General features: G+C 37.7%; 1 protein-coding gene across 1 annotated transcript; it reads left to right on the forward strand.

The window, feature by feature from the left end:
* Positions 1–967: 967 nt before the first annotated feature.
* On the forward strand, positions 968–16944 carry SGO2 (shugoshin 2). The gene is made up of 12 exons (XM_031045881.2): positions 968–1037; positions 3315–3367; positions 3731–3864; positions 4418–4487; positions 6094–6248; positions 7189–7364; positions 7756–7833; positions 8592–8662; positions 9056–9291; positions 9791–11815; positions 14753–14897; positions 16530–16944. Coding segments are annotated over exons 4-12 (2991 nt in total). The 5' UTR covers positions 968–1037; positions 3315–3367; positions 3731–3864; positions 4418–4485; the 3' UTR covers positions 16633–16944.
* Positions 16945–19776: the final 2832 nt, after the last annotated feature.

Raw genomic sequence — 19776 nt, forward strand, 5'->3', positions numbered from 1 at the left:
GCAGTAATTCTGCACGAAAACCAACTTCTTTAAAATCCAATCTTTAATTAGGGCTGCTTTAACTACTTGCTGAAGCTGTCACATCATTAATGCCACATTGCCAATAAATACTGGTGCCTGCCTTGAGCTCCCTGCAGAGGGGGGCCCTGTCAGGGCAGAAAATAATCACACAAGAAGCAAAAGAAAGTATTTTAACTTTTTTTTAAGTTTTTTTTTTTTGGGGAAGACGGGGGATGTTTTGGTTTGTTTGTGGGTTTGGTTTCTTTATTTCTAGGGGGTGGGGTAGAGCAAGCCCTTCAAGGGTTACTGACTTGCTACCCGCCTTTCACGCACCTGCGTTGGCCAGAGGCGCAACCTCCCGCTGGTGGGGCGCTGCTCCGCCCAAGCAGGGAGAAGCGCACCCCGCCCCTCCCTGGGGCGCCGCCGGCCGCCATACCGCGTTACCTGCGCCGTCTCCTTCCGCGGCAGGGCAGCCTTGCTGGGCCGCCTCCCCCGGCCTGGGGCGCGCATGGCGGCCTCTGCAAAATGGCGGCTGTGCGGCAGAAAGGGCCGGGCCGGAGCCGAGAGGGGAGAGGAAAGGAGAGGGGCTTCCCTGCCCGCGGTCTGGCGGGTCAGCCAGGTGTAGGGGCGCCCACGTCCTTGTCTCCGCGCTTTGCTCGGCGGGGTCCCTCAGGCACGGCGTTGGTGTTGGTGTCCTCTGAAGTGAGGCTGACCCACCTAAACTCGGCTACTCTGTAAGGTGGAAACCTTTCCTATTAATCGTACTATTTTTTATTTATTACAAGTAAATGTTTACTCGAGTGGGCTTGACTCAGTTGCATTTCCTATAGTTTCAATAATATCATAGCTTGAGCTATTTTAACCCATAGTGTTCCCGTTTTACTTCACAGAGGTCTCAAACCCTTTCTGGTGAGCTCGGGCTGGGACACCACCTTTGGCTTGAGGTTGAAGCCCAGACATGGGCGCTCGTTTCTCCTGCTGCTGTGCATCTCGAGTTGCAGCACTGAGATGGGTGATTTCACAAGGGTGATGTGCTGGTATGTGCTCCGAATTAAGATGGGAAAGTCTGCTTTGGTTAAAATAGGGAGCAACGGCAGAAAAAAGGTAGCCTCAGGTCAGCTGGTGTTTCCTGGCCTACTTTGACATGACTGCTCATCAACTTGCCAGCGGTGTGCCGGTATCAGTCTCTTTAGTTCTGATACGTACAAATGCAGGCATTGCAGCTTCTAATTTGCTTTCCTGCTGCTTGCCTGTGAAACGTGGGGGCAGTTCTGCTGCAGATTTCTATACATTTTCTGAGCAAACTCTTTATGCATTAAAACGGCACAGAATACATTGAGTCGAGGTGCTTCACCCTAATATAGCCATTTCACAAAGACTTGCATAAGCAGTGTCCAGTTAAATTGCCTATGTCTGACATACACTTGCTCACCAAATGCATGCGCAAACAGTGGAAAGGTAAAGAAATTAGTTTCTCACTATGCTTTTTTGTCTCAGCCTCATTATGCCAATTCTCTGTACAGGTGAGGCACCTGTATTTCCTAAAAATAAATTAAAAAAGAAAAAATCAACCCCATACTAACAAAAAGTTTGGAACATTATGTGTAATTCCTGCTTAACTTTGTAATCAGGTAGAGAAAAATCTTTTTTTTGTCATAACATACCCCTGTGGATACAACTGCCAAATAACAAGTAATCTGCAAGCTTTCTGGAAGGCATAAGCTATTATATGTTTAGAAGATACAGTAAGAAGTAACTAAATCCCAAATGTCAGCAATATATTTTAATTGCTATAAGAAGTCCACTGAAAATGCAGTTATTCAGCTGTACACTGCACATATAAGAAATGTACCTATATTAAATAGTTTATTTATATAGCTAATTAGCTCAGTCATAGCTGTAATTCATGTTGATTTTCATCCTGTATTGTCCTGGGTTTTTACTCATTGACAATTTGTTACCACACTTAAGGTATTTAAAATTTCAACTGCAAGTTCATTTGCTACAGGGTCAAATTAAAGGATGAGTAACAGTCACAGAACAGCTGCTGTTCTAGCTGTGCAGTTTGCTGTATTCTGGTCTGTTACTACATTTTGATTTTGAGAATACCTAAATATTTATAAGCTGCTGTGGTTTCAGTTAATATTTAGGAGCATAGACTTGTAATTCAGACTTCAGTCAAGTGAAGGACATTAAAGGGAAGAGCCATCTGAATCATACTGCATCTGGTATGATTTAGATGGCTCATAAAAACGGAGAGGAGAATTTATCATTGAAATTGTGTACTCTGAGTGATCACTTGCTACTTAGAACTCACATTTTATCTTAATGCTGATTTGTATTGGTATGGCAGTTAAAGCTACAGTAAATATATTTTAGCAACTAACCATGCTACAATTGCAGAGCTTAAATGGCCTGCCAAGCACTGTGGCTCTCCTGCGCTCTCTGAACAGTTCTTGTCTAAGAATGTACCCAGAAGCCAGGTCTTTAATGCTTAATATCTAATTAATTAAATAAGCACACAAGTTACAAGATGCCACTGAATGTGATACAGACTGATAATTCATGGATGTTAGATTTACTATAACATAAGTAAAAATAGATATAATAGATCATTTTTGTGGAATAATGGTGTCTGGTTTAGATATATATATATATATATATATATATATAGTGTGTTGTCCCTACTCTGTGAATAGTTCATAAACAGCAGTTGCAACTTAAATGTGGTCATTAATGTTACAATATGCTGTAAGTTTAGCTTCCAGTCTTTTTCACTGTAAAACATTCACTTAATGAAGTTGTAGCTTTCTGTGCTTGTTTACTCCTTGTGTTAGTATATGTACACAACGCAGTATGTTTTGGACCTCAGATTTAACTATGTGAAACATTGTTACTATTCAAGGTCAGTACAGCATGTATTTGGTATAGAAGCACGCAGCATAACAAGCCTACGTGAGCAAACTGTCTTTTCAGCTGCATGCTCTTGGGAAGTGAACATGGAGACTTTGTTTTGTTTTTTGCTAATTTCCAAAAGAAGCCAGGCTTACACATATCCGCTGTAAGTTTCTGTTTCAGTTTGCTAATTTCAGTCAGATCTGACAGAGGGGAAGATGCATTAAGAAATGGATTTTCATTAAGCTTCTGCAAAAAGGGTGCAATTAGAGGAACGTATGGTCTTAATACTAAAGGAAAAACTATAGCACAAGCTCAAGTCTTGTTGGACATCAGAGAATCTGCAGAGGGAGAAGCTACTCTACATAATCTACCCAACAGAAGTGCTTTAGTAACTAAAGTAACTCGTGCTTTACTAGACCGCATGGAATTGATTCTTCCACCAAGATTCTTCTCAGAGATGGATGTGCAGGTATGTAGTAAGATACAAATACAATACAACACTTCCCACATGGTTAGAGTTTTTGCAGCAGGTCTGTCTCTGTATGTCTCTTTCTTTGACTCCATCTCATTTCTATTTATTTTAAAGACCAGTTATAGGATCCCAAATGCCCAAAAAACAGAATTCCACTCTTAATACATGTTTAAGATATACTGGCTGTGAAACTTGGCCATGCTTTAAGCTCTTCCTCATTTTGAGCAGCTGGCAATTAACTAGAGATTTTTACATATGAAATGTTACAGTACGGGGGTTCCTCAGTGTAGTGTAAAGGAAAGTATGACCACAGGTGCAAATGCAGTAATTCACATTTTGCTTTAAATTTATTGCCCGCAGTAGCAACATAAACATTAAATGGAAGCAAATTGGCAATTGCCCCTTCAGGACTTGGGACTGTTGTAAAACTGGAGGAAATGAAAACTCATGATTGGCTCTGGAGGAAAACACTGCCTTCTGGAAAGAATAAGGAGGTAAAGCTTTATTTGATTGGTTTTCTGTTTTTAAAGTTATGTAAGGTTATTTGCTCGTTTATTTGGCCAGACTTTTACGGTGGCTACAGTCTCTTCCAAGTTCCCTTGTAAGGGGAAATGTACCAAAGGCATATAAGGTGTGCTGGATCAAATCTGTATTTTAAGGGGATTGCCTAGAAGTATAGGGTTTGCAAGCTTCAGGGCTACACTGGGAAACCATGCTGTGTATCATATAATTAAAGAATATATATAAAGAATAATAAATTAAGGAAAGGAAGAGTCTTTCCAGATGTTGTTTGTAGCAGATTGTGAAAATCATAAATTGATAAAGATACATCCACAAATAATGCCACTGATGCTTATGTATGCTTCCTTTGATTTGCTTTATAGTATGTTGTAATGTTAACATGTGGAAAGGTAAGATTTTAATGATGGTTACTGCATTATGGAACATAATGCTTTATTTCAGCCTTCCACATCTATAAATCTTCAAGTAAATTGAAACTCTGACTCTCTTGAGATTTTCACAAACCCATTTACTATTAATTTGCAGATTCCTGGATCAATATTAAGAATTAATGTCTACCTGAGCTAATGGGAGGACTGCGCCACTGGAAATGAATGTATGTGAAGGGAGTGTTAAAGAGCAAAGGCGTTTGGGCTCAGAACACATTTTGAGGAAAGGCATTTTATTAGACTAAAATACTTCCTTGGAATTCCCCGTCCTAGTATTACCTGAACCAAGCTAAAAGTGGGTTTGCTCACATTCTAACATCAGAGACTCCTACCCTTACAAGCTAGTATGCAAGCAGCCTGCATACTAGCTATAATATATTGTTTTTTTAAATTTAATGCTGCTGTTTTCATAACTGTCTGGATGTCTGTCTATTCATTTTTTGTCATTTCAGCTATTACTAATAGCTGAAGATCAGCCAGAAAGAAGTTTTTAACTTCCCACTTTTCCCATTACATAGGTTTCTCCTTTTAACCTAAAGGAACTCTTTTAACTGAAAGTGTAATACCTTCAAAATCTGACAAGTGGACTATCCATAGTTCCCTGCTCCCTTCATCACAGCATACTGAGATTGATGCTAAGTGTTTATGAAATTAATATTTAGTTTTTATTTTTAACATTACTAATGGTTGCTATTTAAAATGGTTTTGCAAAGACACATAGTTAAGAGTTACATACATCCCACTCCTTTTTAAAAAACACTAAAAGAACTGGAACCGTAGATTAAAGGTTAATAACTTAGCATATCCCATTTCTGAAATGACTGTAACTGTATGTATGTAAGAGTACCCATGAACTGTTCTAACATGGGCGATTTTGCATGTACGCGACAAAGCCACTACAGCACCTTTCCTGTTTATCAACAAAGCATCAGGAAAGGTGAACACTGGCTGTAGTATAAAGCCAGCTGTAGATACGGGCTGGGTTTGTAACCATCCTAGCTGTGCATTTTACCTCCGAATTACTGATTCTCGGGTAGTTTTGTCATCTTTTCTGGCTTTCCCTGTAGTTTTAGTAAGACGTTGCTCGGTGTCTCAGCTCTGATCAACGCTCCGTCCAACAGGAAGCTCGGGCATGGTCAGTTTGCAGGCGCAGGGCCGCGCTCTGTCCCCTCTGGCCTGATTCACTCGGGGACTGTTTGCGCCCCCTCCGGCCGCGAGGCCCCTCAGCAGCGGCTCGGCCCAACAGCCGTTGGCGGGCGCGCAGCCGTTGGCGGCCTCGCGCTGGGTCTCGCCTGTGGGGCCGGGAGGGACCCGAGGGCCGGTGGGCGGCGGGACCCGGCTCCGTTTAGCTCCTGTGCATGCTGCTTGCTTCAATTTGTAGCATTTTCAATGCGCTTTGTTTAAATGCTTCGAATTAAAATTGGTCCTGACGAAGAACAAGCTGGTATGGTCATACTGTGAAGTGATAGCACCTTCTGTTTTTTCCCTTTTAAGTGTAAACTCCGGCAGATAACTTGAGGGAATGGACAAGCACAAAAACCCGTGATCCTTTTAGTCTTCGTGATTATTAAATATTTTGCCACTCTTGTCATAATGTAACTTAAGTCTCAAGCAATACATTAACCTGATTGAATTGATTGAACAGAGGTAAAGACTGAAGCAATTTTCTCAGCTTCAGGGATGACAAATCCTGGTAAGAGATAATGAAACTTAAATTTTTAAAGTGTGAGAAAGATCATGTATTATTTGGACATTCCCTTTGACAATATACAGGTTCATTCCAATGATGGATAGAAAAACGAATGCTAAATCATCTTTCATTTTCACCTCGGATGCTGTTAAAGGACATGTGAAGAAGAGGGATGGAACATTACGAGCTGCAAAATGGAATGCTTCCTTAGCATCTAAAATTAAGACTAAGTTAATAAGTAAGTCCTATTAAAATAAAACCAAATCCATCTACTGTACTTAGAGTGTATGACTTCAAAAGGAATAGCAGTTGTATTTAATATAATCTGCTGAATTCCTGCCTATTAAAGACATTAATGTAGAGAATTTTAGGAGAGTCTGACATAACACATGATGTAAGTTGTTTATTTGTCGAATGCTCTGACCATTTTATCATAGAATCATAGAATGGTTTGGTTGGAAGGGACCTTAAAGATAATCTATTTCCAACCCTCTGCCACAGGCAGGGACACCTTCCACAAGACCAGGCTTCTCCAAGCCCTGTTCAACCTGGCCTTGACCACTGCCAGGAATGGGGCAGCCACAGCTTCTCTGGGCACTCTGTGCCAGCACCTCACCACCCTCACTAAAGATTTTCTTCCTAATCTCTAATTTTCAGTGCTTGCTCTTCGGCACTTACTATCTTGGTAATATGCAGTGTCACTGGGGGTAAAAAATAAAATATGAGCAGGCAGGTTTTCATTAGGATAATGAAGGGTATATTTCTGAGTTCAATATTTTTTCTTTCTGTTGTTAAAACTCATACTTATGCTCAAAATGTTTGAACTGTTTCATTTGTAAAATGCTTATTTGGTGTTTAGAAATTTGGAAACATTTTTACACCTGTGAAACTATCAATTTTTAAACACTTTCTTCTTAAAATAACCTTATTAAAAAGCAATCCAGATTAGAGCAGAATCCTTGCATGAAATAACCTTGAACATGAAGCTGACAGAGTTGTCATCAGAATGACGGCCAGCAGAAACGGTTTTATATTAGGAAGTACTATTGTTCCACCAAAAACTACAGTTCCACCAAAAATTACACACAAAAACATGAAAATGTCATTATGCAGTCATAATTAATGCGGAGTGGGCCTGGCATTGAAGCTGTTGAAAATAATTATTTTGTCTCCTTTAGATAACTCATCTGTGTTAAAAGTATCTTTAAAACAAAATAATAAAGCGTTAGCTGTGGCTTTGAGTGTGGAGAAAGAAAATTCTCGGAAGCTAAAGAATGAGAACATCTTTCTTCAGAAGGAAGTAGAAAAGCTGCAGCTTCATAATATCTTGCTTCGTCGAAAACTAAGTTGTTTGGTATGCTGCAAATAATGTGATTTAAACTTATATCAGCTAAACCAAGCTTTTATCTCTTTTTTTTTTTTTGAAACTTAATATTGCTTCTTAAAATGGTGATTTAAAAAATATACACCTCAGATCTGTGAAGTCTCATCTGATAGCATTCATGTTTGATTATGTTTTCATGACATTTTTTCGGTACTTACTGTTTTGTCCATCAGTGTATATGTCTATCCATAGCTATTTTAGTGTCAGTGTCTCCTTTATATTTATAGACGTTGAGATGGTATTTAAAAAGGAGTTTGTGCTCAACTGAGTGTTAAAAGTAATACAACATAGATTCACCTCTAGATCGTGAGAAACTACTTAAAATACATCTATTTAAAATTGCTTTTTCTTTTACATACAGAATACAACTCTTACAGAAATAGAAGCATTTTTGAATTATAAGCTCTTAAATGCAATACAAATAAGCAGTCTTTCTGAGGTAAGATGTTTTTCACACTATTACCATATTGAACTCACTTTTCAAGATAATACGTTCAAAAGATCTAAATGAGTGCAATGTTCAAAATATTTAAGTATTTTAAAACATTTACCACAGTTCCTTAAAACTTGGGATGAAACCCCAGTCTAGTGAAATCAGAAATCAATTAAATTTTGCTGTTGCTAGCTGTAAAAATTTGGGATTTAATCTTGTTTACAAAGTATCTAAAAGTTAGATATCAGTTAGCCCTGATGAAGTCGTGGTTAAAAAAAAAAACCCAAAGCATAGCACTTCAGTATGTGGCATTCTTCACCAATGAGCAAACTAATTGCTTTCTTTGCTTAGTGCTGCAATTAATATGTTGCATGTGGAAACTTCTCTAGAAAACATAATCCATATTATTCCTTGGGTCATGGCAAAATTACAGTTGATTTTAAAAAAGATACTAATATTATAGTCTGTTCTGCAGTTGCTTAGTGTTGCTCTGTGTTTCTATATGTATAATATAGTTTGTGTTAGTTACAGCTAAAGTTTAAAAAGTCTTTACATTGTTTGGGATGCAGGTAAGTTACAGGTTTTGATAAGTTTTGCTGCAAAGTATTTTGTTTAAAATGACTCTTTGTGTTTGAATATCTCTCATCAGTACTTTTATTTTTTGGCCATATTTTTTTCTCTCCTGTGAATATTACTGATAACTTAAGCCATAAGAGAATATTCAACTGTTTCTATTCCCCACTGTTCTTCTTTTGGTTCTTCAGAGTTATCTTCTGTCAGCTGGTCCAAGTAGCCCTGCTGATGACCAGTTCAAGGGTACCTGTCAGTGTCCTAGGTAGGTGGTTGTATTAAATGTGGAACTTGGTAAGTGACTGTGGGTTTCTTTTACAACTAATCTTTGTATATTGTCCTAAAAATTTGTGAGTAATAGGAAACAATTTCCAATTTAATTCAGAAATTACCTATTTGCAACTTGGGATTTATAGAGAGAGTGGTAGACAAAACTTCTGTTTTAATAGATTGCTGCTTTCACCATGGGATCTCACCAGCACAAAGCAGGATTCTAGGTCACTAAAAAATATACATTTGCCCCTGACTTAGAACCGGATTGCATACTCAAGTTCTTTGTTTTCTGCTTTTATATATTATTAAGGGAATATTTTAAATGATTGAATGTTACAACATAAACTGTAACAACATTCTTCAAAGTAAAATTTCCTCTTTTCAGATCTCTAGAATTGCCAGTGAAGCTTCCTTTAATTGCCACAGCTAATGCAAAACAGCAAGATAGACCTTCTGTGTGTGAATTACCAAATTCTCATAAGTGTACCACTATTTTGCCAAAGGAAATGCATTCAGATCAAGTCAAGTTTGCATTATCATTGCCTTCTGGTACAAATAATCAAAAGTTAATTGAAATAGACTCAGTGGAAACAACCATTGACAAAAATATATTTTTTAAAGGTAAGTTGTATTTCTGTACAGGTGACTTATTTTTCAGAGCTATCTGAGAATTAGTATTTAATAGTTCATTACTTGAAGTGTGATACAGAAGGTATAGTAAGATTCTTAAACTGTAATAAACTAACAAAAAATGGAATGCTCACCTGTAAGTAAAGGTGTGCTGACAGTCACTTGTAGAAGAATGTACATTGAAATAACAGCTGAAATGTAACAAAATTTACGTGAACAGAATAAATTTAGTAAGGTAACCAAAGAAGAACTGTATTTGTTATAGAAAAATACCTTTTTATTTACAGACAATTTCAAAAGTCCAACACTGGTAAAATATAAAGTTAGCTCTAGTTAATGAAATTTTTAAGGACCAACCACAGAATGTGTGTATTCAGTTAAAAAAAGTTTGTAATTTTCTATGCTTCTGGTCCAACTTTCGGTAACCTTGTTCTGATAACTGTTCTCCATTCTTTCTTTCCCCAAGATGCTAAAATTTTTCTCTTTGCAGAAAATCAATTACACACCGAACCAACTTGTGATAGTGCCCTCCTGACTCATGTCAAAAATACACAATCTCTAAGAGAGCCTGAGGAGCTCACAAAACAACATGATCGTAGTTCATTGCCACTCAATAGAAATGTGACTGAAAGGAAGAAAGACAAAGAACTTCTTAAGTCAAAAACTAAACCTAATATAAAAGAGTTTGATAAAAAATGTAGCTCAGATAATCTGCCTTACTATGGTATCAACAGGAGCAGCAACACTAATGATACAAATTTGCAGGAAAGTTCAAGTGACTTGCCTTGTGTTATTCCTTCAGCTCTTAAATTTAACAACGAAAGTAGGACAGATTTTAAGAAGCTGCTTTTGACTGATAAGATGAAGCGTGAAGAAACCGTTTATGGTGCAGATATGGAATTGACTGCCAGTGATGCAGGGGAACTACTTGCAATTACAGTGAAAGATAAAGATAAGTTCCACCAAAATAGAAATAGTAATGCCAATTCTGATGATAAAATATTAGCGAATTTCAGAAAAGTAAAATACTCTAAGAAGGATAAAGAGAAAATTAAAAGCAAGACTGAAGTCCATTCAGATTTGTATGCAGAAGAAGGGCACACAATGGCCGACAACAGTGAAGTTTCAAAAGCTACTGAGTCACAAATTCAACTATTCCAAAATCAGACAGAACATCTACCTACAAGAAATCCTGTAGGGAAGCCGAGTTTGCCAAATACCAGCAAAGATTGTCAAGCACAAAATTGCCCCAGTGAAACTAAATGTAGTCAGAGGACAGACCAAGTTAACTTAAGGAGTGCAGGAAAACAGGAGACAGATAAAGAAACTTGCCCAGAAATATTTAAAGACATGGAAAGCAAAATACAAAAAGCAGACTCAAACTCATCTATTAACCAGATTGCACCAGAAGCTTACTGTGCTGAAAATTTACCATTCCAAGGTAACACTTCTAATGTATTGCCTTTACAGTTGGACTTTTTGCATGAAAATGAAAAACATAGCAGCCCAAAAATAAACAGGAAGACTTTTCAAACCCCTTCTAAAATCAGCACAGCAAAATACTGTAGAAAGGAAAATGGGCAATGTGGAGAATATATTTCAAAAAAGTCTCAAACAGAAATAGACCGACATGACAGCAAAAGAAAACAAGACCAGAAGAACATCATAAAGAGAAAATACAACAACAAAAGAAGTTACAGCCAAAGTGAAGAAACTGAAAGTGACAGCATTCATAAAATTACTCAGAAAGCAGACCAAAAGCTTAGACATTTTTCACCAGGCACATTAAAGCGTACATTGGCAAAGGCTAGCCGAAAAGCATTTATAATACCAAAAGAAAATCACACACAGTTCTCACTTCGTAAAAGCAAAGAATTAAAAAATCATTTGCATGCAGAGGCTGTTTGTGGAAATAAAATAACTACAACACTGAAAATGGAAGCAGCGTTAGTTACTCAGAATGGTGTAGCTATGAATAATACACCACAAGCTAAAGAGCTAGTTGATGCTGATGCTTATAGGTTAAAGAAAGTAGATACCTCATCAGCGGCACATAAACAGCCCCACATTAGTAATTCTCCTGATAACTGTGTAAAGTGCAAACAGAGGTTTAGTTCTGATACTACTGAGACCAGACCAGAAATAAATTACTCCAAGCATCTTGATCAGGGACCACAGAATACCTTGGATGACCAGGAAGTCCCTCATGGGATAGATTCCTTTATGATTGAGTTAAAGGCCACAGCTCAAAAATCAGAAGTTTCTGAATTCTTACCTCTTAAGTGTTCTAGGAATATGCCATTAAATGTAGATAGCTTTTTCCAGGAAGGTCTTTCCAATGTGGAGCTCCCAGTTCTTGATAACCACAGTGGTTCCATGAACTTCTTGATACTGAAAAACTCTGAAATCAGTGGGGAAAATGATAATAATAAAGTGCTGGATGCTGGAAAAGCAGAACAAAAAATGGATCAAATTTCTAAAGAGACTCACAAAAAGACTCTGACACCTTGTCATGGTATGTGAATGGGTGAGAAAAAAAAAGTAGCATTTTGAATTAGATAGTGCCCGAAATAGTGGTAAGTTATCTTCTTTTAATTCTATCCTACTCTTACTGCTTGCTTAGAGTGGATAATACAGGAGTTTAAAAAGGTAGTTCTGAAAATTACAAAAAGGATTCATATTCTATATTAATTACCAGTCATTGTGAGAACTAATATCCTTGTTACTTTTCAGTATATTCCAAGATGACATTTAGTTGTGCAAATGTAAGTAGCCTACATTCTTGAAGAGCAATTATAGTTAGAGCATTTTTCAAAGATTGTGATGGAATTCAGAAAGTTTGAGGTAGAAAGATGCAATAGATGGAGCTTTTGTACAAGAGAAATAAGAGTGAAATTTACACTCTTCCCTTCATAAACAGAGAACATAGCTAGACTTAGAGAGTTCGTTTATATGTCTTTAGAAACACTGCAACTCAACAGGAATTCTGAGATCTAATAAAAAAAATACTTTAAACAGGTTTTCTATAGAATCTACCCATGAGCAAACTCTCATGAGACAACCTCTTTATTAAGTAAGATATATTGAGAAAAGAAACTTCAGTGTTGTCTGAATAATAGGTTTAGATTCTTCTACAATACATCAAAATTACTGTAAAGGAGATAAAAGAATATATGTCTAAACATCTATGCTAGAGTTTAAACATGCTTTAGAATGTAGCTTTGAAGTTTCCTATCATGAGTGGTCTATTTTGTAAACATTTATTCCTAACAAGTTCCTGTTTACTTCATTGTCTCTGAAAATGTCCCAACACCTAGACTGTTTCCTGGCTCAAAATTAATAGTTTGAATACCAAACTATCAAGCAAATACTATCTTGGCTTCTTTTGAATACTAGGACACAATGGCCAAAAAAATAGAATCCACTGTTTTACATGACCACAGAATAGGAATACCTGCAGAATTAGACCATTGTGCAAGGTATTAGTCCTGTTAATTTGTAGTTGTATCTTCTCATCTTTGATTCCTTCTTTGGAAAGAAGGATCCCATAATTGTATTAGGTTTAGAGATAAATTAGTAAACCCTTGTGATAAGCAGTATCAAAGACTACTGTCATAAAAAGAAGCCAGTTATTTGATCGTCATCCATTTAAGCATAGTTCAAAAACCAGTTCATTTTTCATTCTGTATCCAGATCTGTGTCTTGAATGAAAAAGAAACCCAGGAAATACCAGACTTTCTGATGATGCCAGCTCTTCTGATCACTACCTTGATCTGTACTTAGAAACACACCTTGAAAGTCTCCTGTGATGAAAGTCTCTATATAATTATATCTATATGAACATAAATATTAATGCAGGCATTCTGCTTTCCTAAATAATGCAGACTTACAGGTATCTCAAAACTCTTAGTGCTTAAAAGAATCTAAACTGATCTCTAACCTTAAACTTTAGGAAAAGCTTGGAGTAACAGTTTGCTTTCACTTTAAAACCAGTACAAATCAAGATCTTAAAGCCAAACTTGGGAGAGTTTTCATGATCAGAGCCCTCTTGTTTACACCAAATGAGCATTGCTCTTCTTTAACAAACTCCTTCAAAGACAGTGCTTTTTCTTTTGTCTTCATAAATCAGGTGGGACTTGCTGCAAGCTGCACAGTCACCTTAATATGTCTCTCAGAAGTTTGCAGAAATACTCTGACGTGATGTCTTTGCTTAACACATTTCAGAAAGCTATTGGTGAAATGATCAGTGAGATATTTTACTTGATCTTAGTACAGAATTCTACTACAGGGTAGTAGAATTCAGCTTTATCATCTTGACCATCAGTTAAGTGTGTATGCTAGGTTGGACAAAGCCTTTAGATGCTATAATAAAGTCTTCACTTTTTGACAGGTATGCAAATATATATTAGTTTGAAGATAAGCACAACAAAAAGTTCATTTCTTATCCTATATGTTCATGAATTTATTGTATGAGATAAATAGCACCATTTGCTGCCACAGCATTCAAACTTGAGAAGTGAAGAGTGTTTTAGATCTAGTTCCTTTGAAAAAATATATTCCAAACATTCTCATATGGATGCAGTAAATCTAAACCTTGACCTGTATCAGTGAGGAATGTACACTCTTGGAAGAACTTTTAAGGAATAAACAGGTTAAGATTATTTATTTCATCTTGGATTGCTGTCTGCATTAAATCTTAGTGTTTTTCAGAGACTATGATCAATAAATGGGTTAGAACTTTTTGAACTGTGGGCTAATGAATAACTTCAGTATTTGTCCCAAGTTATCAAAATATTTGTCATGTTTAGTCTGGCATTCTGAATTGTCTTTAAGGTCTTACAGAAAGCTGAAACAAATAGTACTACTTCTACCAAGGCCGGTTACTCTTTTTCAAGGAATATTCCTCTTGGGCATGTTCTGTGGCTCAAAGTATGAGGCATTGTGAATAGTTTGGTAGTACACAGTTTTGAAGACAAGGAGGCTTACTTAATCACCTTGCTATGTTCTTTTTTTATGCATATGTGCCCCAAGAGCAGGCCTAAAATTGAAAAATGCAGGACTAGAGAACATTTATACAGGTTGCATCTTTATATTGTACATGTATGCCCCCTGCCTTGCATTCAGGGTCATGAGCTGTATGCAGTTCTATCTTTTTAAATGCAGTAACTCTTGGGAGTTCTAAGCCATTGGCTGCAAATTATAGTGCTTATGGGGCATAAAATGTCCCAAGAGCCATAGCTGGCCTCAAACAGCTCCAAATCTGAGTAGCCTGAAAGCTGTTGTAGTTGCCTTTCCTTTGATCATCTGTCAATTTTTCATTGAGCTTCTTTAGAGTAAGACCAGTAACCAAAGTACCTGAATTAATAAATACGTTTTTTCATAAGTATGAATTAAAAGTTTACTCAGTTCTGAAAGTACTTAAAGTAAGGCATATACACTTCTGTATTCACAGGGAGAAAGGTCTTGCAAGATGTTACAAATTTTAGTATACAGTCTCACACTTCACCTAAATCCTGCAAAACCTTAGAAGAAAACTCAGCAGCACCATCTAGACGAACAAGAGCCAGTATTTGCTACAAAGAACCCAGACTGAACAGGTAGGTTTATATAAATTAGGGCTTTTGTGCTTTTGGGTTTTTTGAGTACCTACCTATTTGAAATAAAGATTTTCAATTAAAACCTCCAAATAAACAGTTGAACAGTTTCTTTCACATATCTCTTTTGAAAGATTCTTCAGTGTTGATACAATACATTACCAGTTAGTGTGGCAGGATCTTCAAGTGCTGAAGTAAGACACCAACATATAAAATAGCATATAATGTAATATTTAAATATAGCATATAACATTTGGTACCAGTAATGAATAAGTGAATTCTTAATACATGATATAAACTCATTTACAGGTGGATAATGTAAGTGTTGTACTTAAATGTAAGCTTGTACCACAATAATATCCTTGTAATATTGTCAAGTGGCAAGATAATTTATGCACTAATAATATAAAGTGCAGTCATTTTGCTTTAACTTGCTGTGTCTAATATAACAAATACTTTCGAGTTTAAGATAATTTAATTCCATAATTATTTACTTTCAGTGTTCTTAGCAAATTTAGTGGCACAGGATTTACAAGATTTAAAAGATAACACATAAATTTTGTAATAACTATTAAAATTTAAAACAGGATTTTAAAGCCAAGCGTCCATTAGGAAAACAAATATATTTGCATTTACATGAATACATCTAAATCCCAGTTGATCTTTAGGTTGATTATTTCTGAATATGTTTTGAGAGTTTCTTGCCACTGAGACAGTTGGGGTTTTTTGTTTGGTTTGGTTGATTTGATTTGGGATTTTTGTTTCAGTAAAATATTAATTTAAGGAAGAATTAAGCTGTGCTTTTTGTGTATTAGAAGGATGCATATTCATGAGGTAAAGACAGTATTAAGATTTCCCTATAATAGTGTTGAGACTGCAAGGATTATAGCAACTTTATGACAAAAGCTTAAAAGGAGTATGTCTTTTTAAAAAAAAATAATTAGCATATGTTCTTATACACACTCAAAATATATTTGTTTACCTCTGTAAGGAAGCAATAAACTGCAGCCATGAGACTGAGGACAAACAGGAGCTAAAAGTAATGTAGGAAGTGTCTTTTCACTTTACTGCTGGCTTTTCAGAAATATTTATGCCACATAGCTCGTAAAAGAAATGCACAGGGATTGGAGTTATGGTTTTATTTTACTAATTGAATTGAATACTAAATGCTGTAATATTATGATAGTTATAAAGTCTCCTCTTATACCTAACAATGGTAAGGTTCTGTACTTCTGGAGAGAGTCAGTACCTAACAACAGAAAAAAAGTGTGGATGTCACTCAAGATTTTAGATTCCTGTCTGCTATTTATATTTGATTTTCAGGTATACTGTCCTGAATGGATGTTGTTAAGCTTTTGGTATAAATAATTTCTGAGTTTTTTATTCTAGGGAATGGAGTTACAATTACATATTAATATGACACAGGACACATAAAAAGGCTACTATTTTTTAGCATTTGTTTGGAAAATAGTTACCTGTGCATTGCTGTTTCAGACACATTTCCATAAATTTAATTTCTTTAGTGTATCATGCTTTCACTGAGAGTATTTACCATTTAGAATTGATATTATAATTGTAGTTACATGGGTGCTTCGTGATATTCATACATTGTCTTTTATTTCTTTTTGTTTACAGCAAATTAAGGCGTGGGGATCAGTTTACAGATACACAATTTCTGAATTCTCCAGTCTATAAAGTAAAAAAAAGAAGCTTTAAAAGTAAATCCAAATTGATTTGAAGAAAAGCAAATTGTCTTTATGAACAATTCTTCTAAAATGGGTACAATTTTTTAACTATATGTATATGGTTAGCTGTATAAAGTGTTTATTGTTCTTTGATTAGTGAAAGTTTCAGGTATGGAATCTCCTGGAGTCTATCTAAGGGACACAGAATACTGAGGAAGGCAAACACAGGTTAGGCTTCACTGTATATTTTGTATTTCTGATCACTAGTTTATCATTCTGTTCAAAGGGTTTGCAGCACTTCTTAATTTGTGAGAAAAGTGTATGTTTTGAAGAGAATCAAAAATAAATCACCTTTGGGAATTTCAGTGTGAGTTTTTCATACTTATCATGAGTAAATGCTGGTTGGAACAGACACAAGCATCCCAAATTTTGATTAATCTACTGAAATAGTTGGAGACAGTCCCTTTTTTTTGTGTGTTTGTGTTTGTGTTACAGACCAGTCAGCCTCACCTCTCTGCCTGGCAAAATCTTGGAGCAGATTCTCCTGGAAGGCATGCTAAGGCACATGAAAAACAACCAGGTGCTTGTTGACAGCCAGCATGGCTTCACTAAGGGGAAATCCTGCCTGACCAATTTTGTGGCCTTCTGTGACGGGGCTACAAAAGTGATGGACAGGGGTGGAGCAGTTGACGTCATCTACCTGGACTTGTGCAAAGCGTTCAACACTGTCCCACACAACATCCTTGTCTCTAAATTGGAGTGTCATCAATTTGATAAGCGGACCACTCAGTGGATAAAGAACTGGCTGGATGGCCGCACGCAAAGAGTTGTGGTCAACGGTTCAATGTCCGGCTGGAGACCAGTAACGAGTGGTGTCCCTCAGGGATCATTGTTGGGACCGGCCTTGTTTAACGTCTTTGTTGGTGACATGGACAGTGGGATTGAGTGTGCCCTCAGCAAGTTTGCCGATGACACCAAGCTGTGTGGTTCGGTTGATACGCTGGAGGGAAGGAATGCCATTCAGAGGGACCTTGACACACTTGTGAGGTGGGCTGATGCCAACCTCATGAAGTGCCGCGGCCAGGTGGAGGGGAGAAAACACCGATACGATGTAGGTTCACAAAAGCTCCGTTTATTGATTACAAGGCTGCTCTTAATATACTGTCTTACACGCGATCACGCATTACTTGATTGGCTGCCTCACTTTGTCCACGAGGGATACACACTCCCCTTTACCTCTCCTGATTGGTTTCAAACATTCATGTCAGCTTAGTGTTACATCATGCTTTTGCAATTACTGGCATCCTGTTACTGCGTTCCTGTTTTGCTGATCTTGACACTTCTTCTTTTAACCTGGGGTCATAAGTTCACTTTCTCACAGCTGTAGGCCTGTTCAAGCACCCATGCTCGACCCCCAACAATGAAGTTTAACCATGACAAGTGCAAGGTCCTACACCTGGGTCAGAGCAATCCCAAGCACAGCTACAGGTTGGACAAAAAGGAAATTAATGGTAGTCCTGTGGAGAAGGACTTGGGGGTGTTGGTTGATGAGAAAATGAACATGAGCCAGCTTCAGTGTGCGCTCGCAGCCCAGAAAGCCAACCGTATCCTGGGCTGCATCAAGAGGAGCGTGACCAGCAGGTCGAAGGAGGTGATCCTGCCCCTCTACTCTGCTCTCGTGAGACCTCACTTGGAGTATTGTGTGCAGTTCTGGTGCCCTCAATATAAAAAGGACATGGAACTGTTGGAACAAGTCCAGAGGAGGGCCACGAGGATGATCAGGGGACTGGAGCACCTCCCATATGAAGACAGGCTGAGAAAGTTGGGGCTGTTCAGCCTGGAGAAGAGAAGGCTGCGTGGAGACCTCATAGCAGCCTTCCAGTATCTGAAGGGGGCCTACAGGGTTGCTGGTGAGGGACTATATATTAGGGACTGTAGTGATAAGACAAGGGGTAACAGGTTGAAACTTAAAGAGCAGAGGTTTAGATTGGATCTAAGGAAGAAATCCTTTACTGTTAGGGTGGTGAGGTACTGGAATGGGTTGCCCAGGGAGGTTGTGAATGCTCCATCCCTGGCAGTGTTCAAGGCCAGGTTGGATGAAGCCTTGGGTGATATGGTTTAGTGTGAGGTGTCCCTGCCCATGGCAAGGGGGTTGGAACTAGATGATCTTAAGGTTCTTTCCAACCCTAACTATTCTATGATTCTATGATAGATTGTTGACTTTTGGATTTGACAGAATCATGCTGAAATTTTAATGAGGAAGTCTCATCTTGAGGAACAGCAGAGAGAAGTCTCATGTCCAGAATATGTGCTGGAGGCAGCCAGAACAAAAAGAGCCCTGCAGTAGAAATGTTTATACTTTTTCCAAAGGCATTCACTGTTGAAACTTCCAGAGACCAGATCTTCGGTTAGCTATTCCTTTCGTGTGTTATGGTGGACCTTTTTCCAAGAGGTGTAACTTAATATTCTTAAATGCATGATATAGTCTTAAAAATACCAAACCAAACTGTACTCTTTGGACTTCATTGTAGCTGCTATTGTACCCTTGGAAGCTGTTGGAGAAAATAGTCCTGAAAACTGCTTCCACATGTTAAAGACAAGAAGGTGACTGGGAGTAGCTGGCATTGATTTACAAAGGGGAAATGATGCTTTATTAACCCATTAGTGTTCTGCTGTGAGAAAACTAGGTTGGTGGTGAGAGCAGTAAATGTTCTTTGCCTCAACTTTAATAAGGCTTTTGACATTGTCTCTGACAAAACTCCACAGACAAGCTGACAAGTTACCTGTTAGTTAGGTGCAGTGCGAGGTGGATTGAAAACTGGATGAACCACTGGTCCCAAAGGGTTGTGATCAGCAGCATCCAGTTTGCCTCCAGCTGGAGACAAAACACTAGAGCTTTGGGTTTCACAGTGGGGCCAGTACTGCTTAATGTAATCATTAACAACCTGTATAATGAAACAGAGTTCAGACTACACAGATTTGCAGTGGATACAAAAATTGGCGGAGTGTCTGAAACATTAGGTGGTTCCATTGCCATTCAAATGAACTTGTACAGCCTGGAGAAATGGGCCAAAAGGAATCTCATGGAATTCAACAAGGGGAACCGATGTCTTTCTCCTGTGAGATGCCAGAATTTCAGCTGCATATTTTGACAGAAAAAAAAAGTCATACATGGAAAGCTAGATATAGCTTTCAGG

The sequence above is a fragment of the Melopsittacus undulatus genome, chromosome 8, assembly GCF_012275295.1.
Source record: "Melopsittacus undulatus isolate bMelUnd1 chromosome 8, bMelUnd1.mat.Z, whole genome shotgun sequence".
Lineage (NCBI taxonomy): Eukaryota > Metazoa > Chordata > Aves > Psittaciformes > Psittaculidae > Melopsittacus > Melopsittacus undulatus.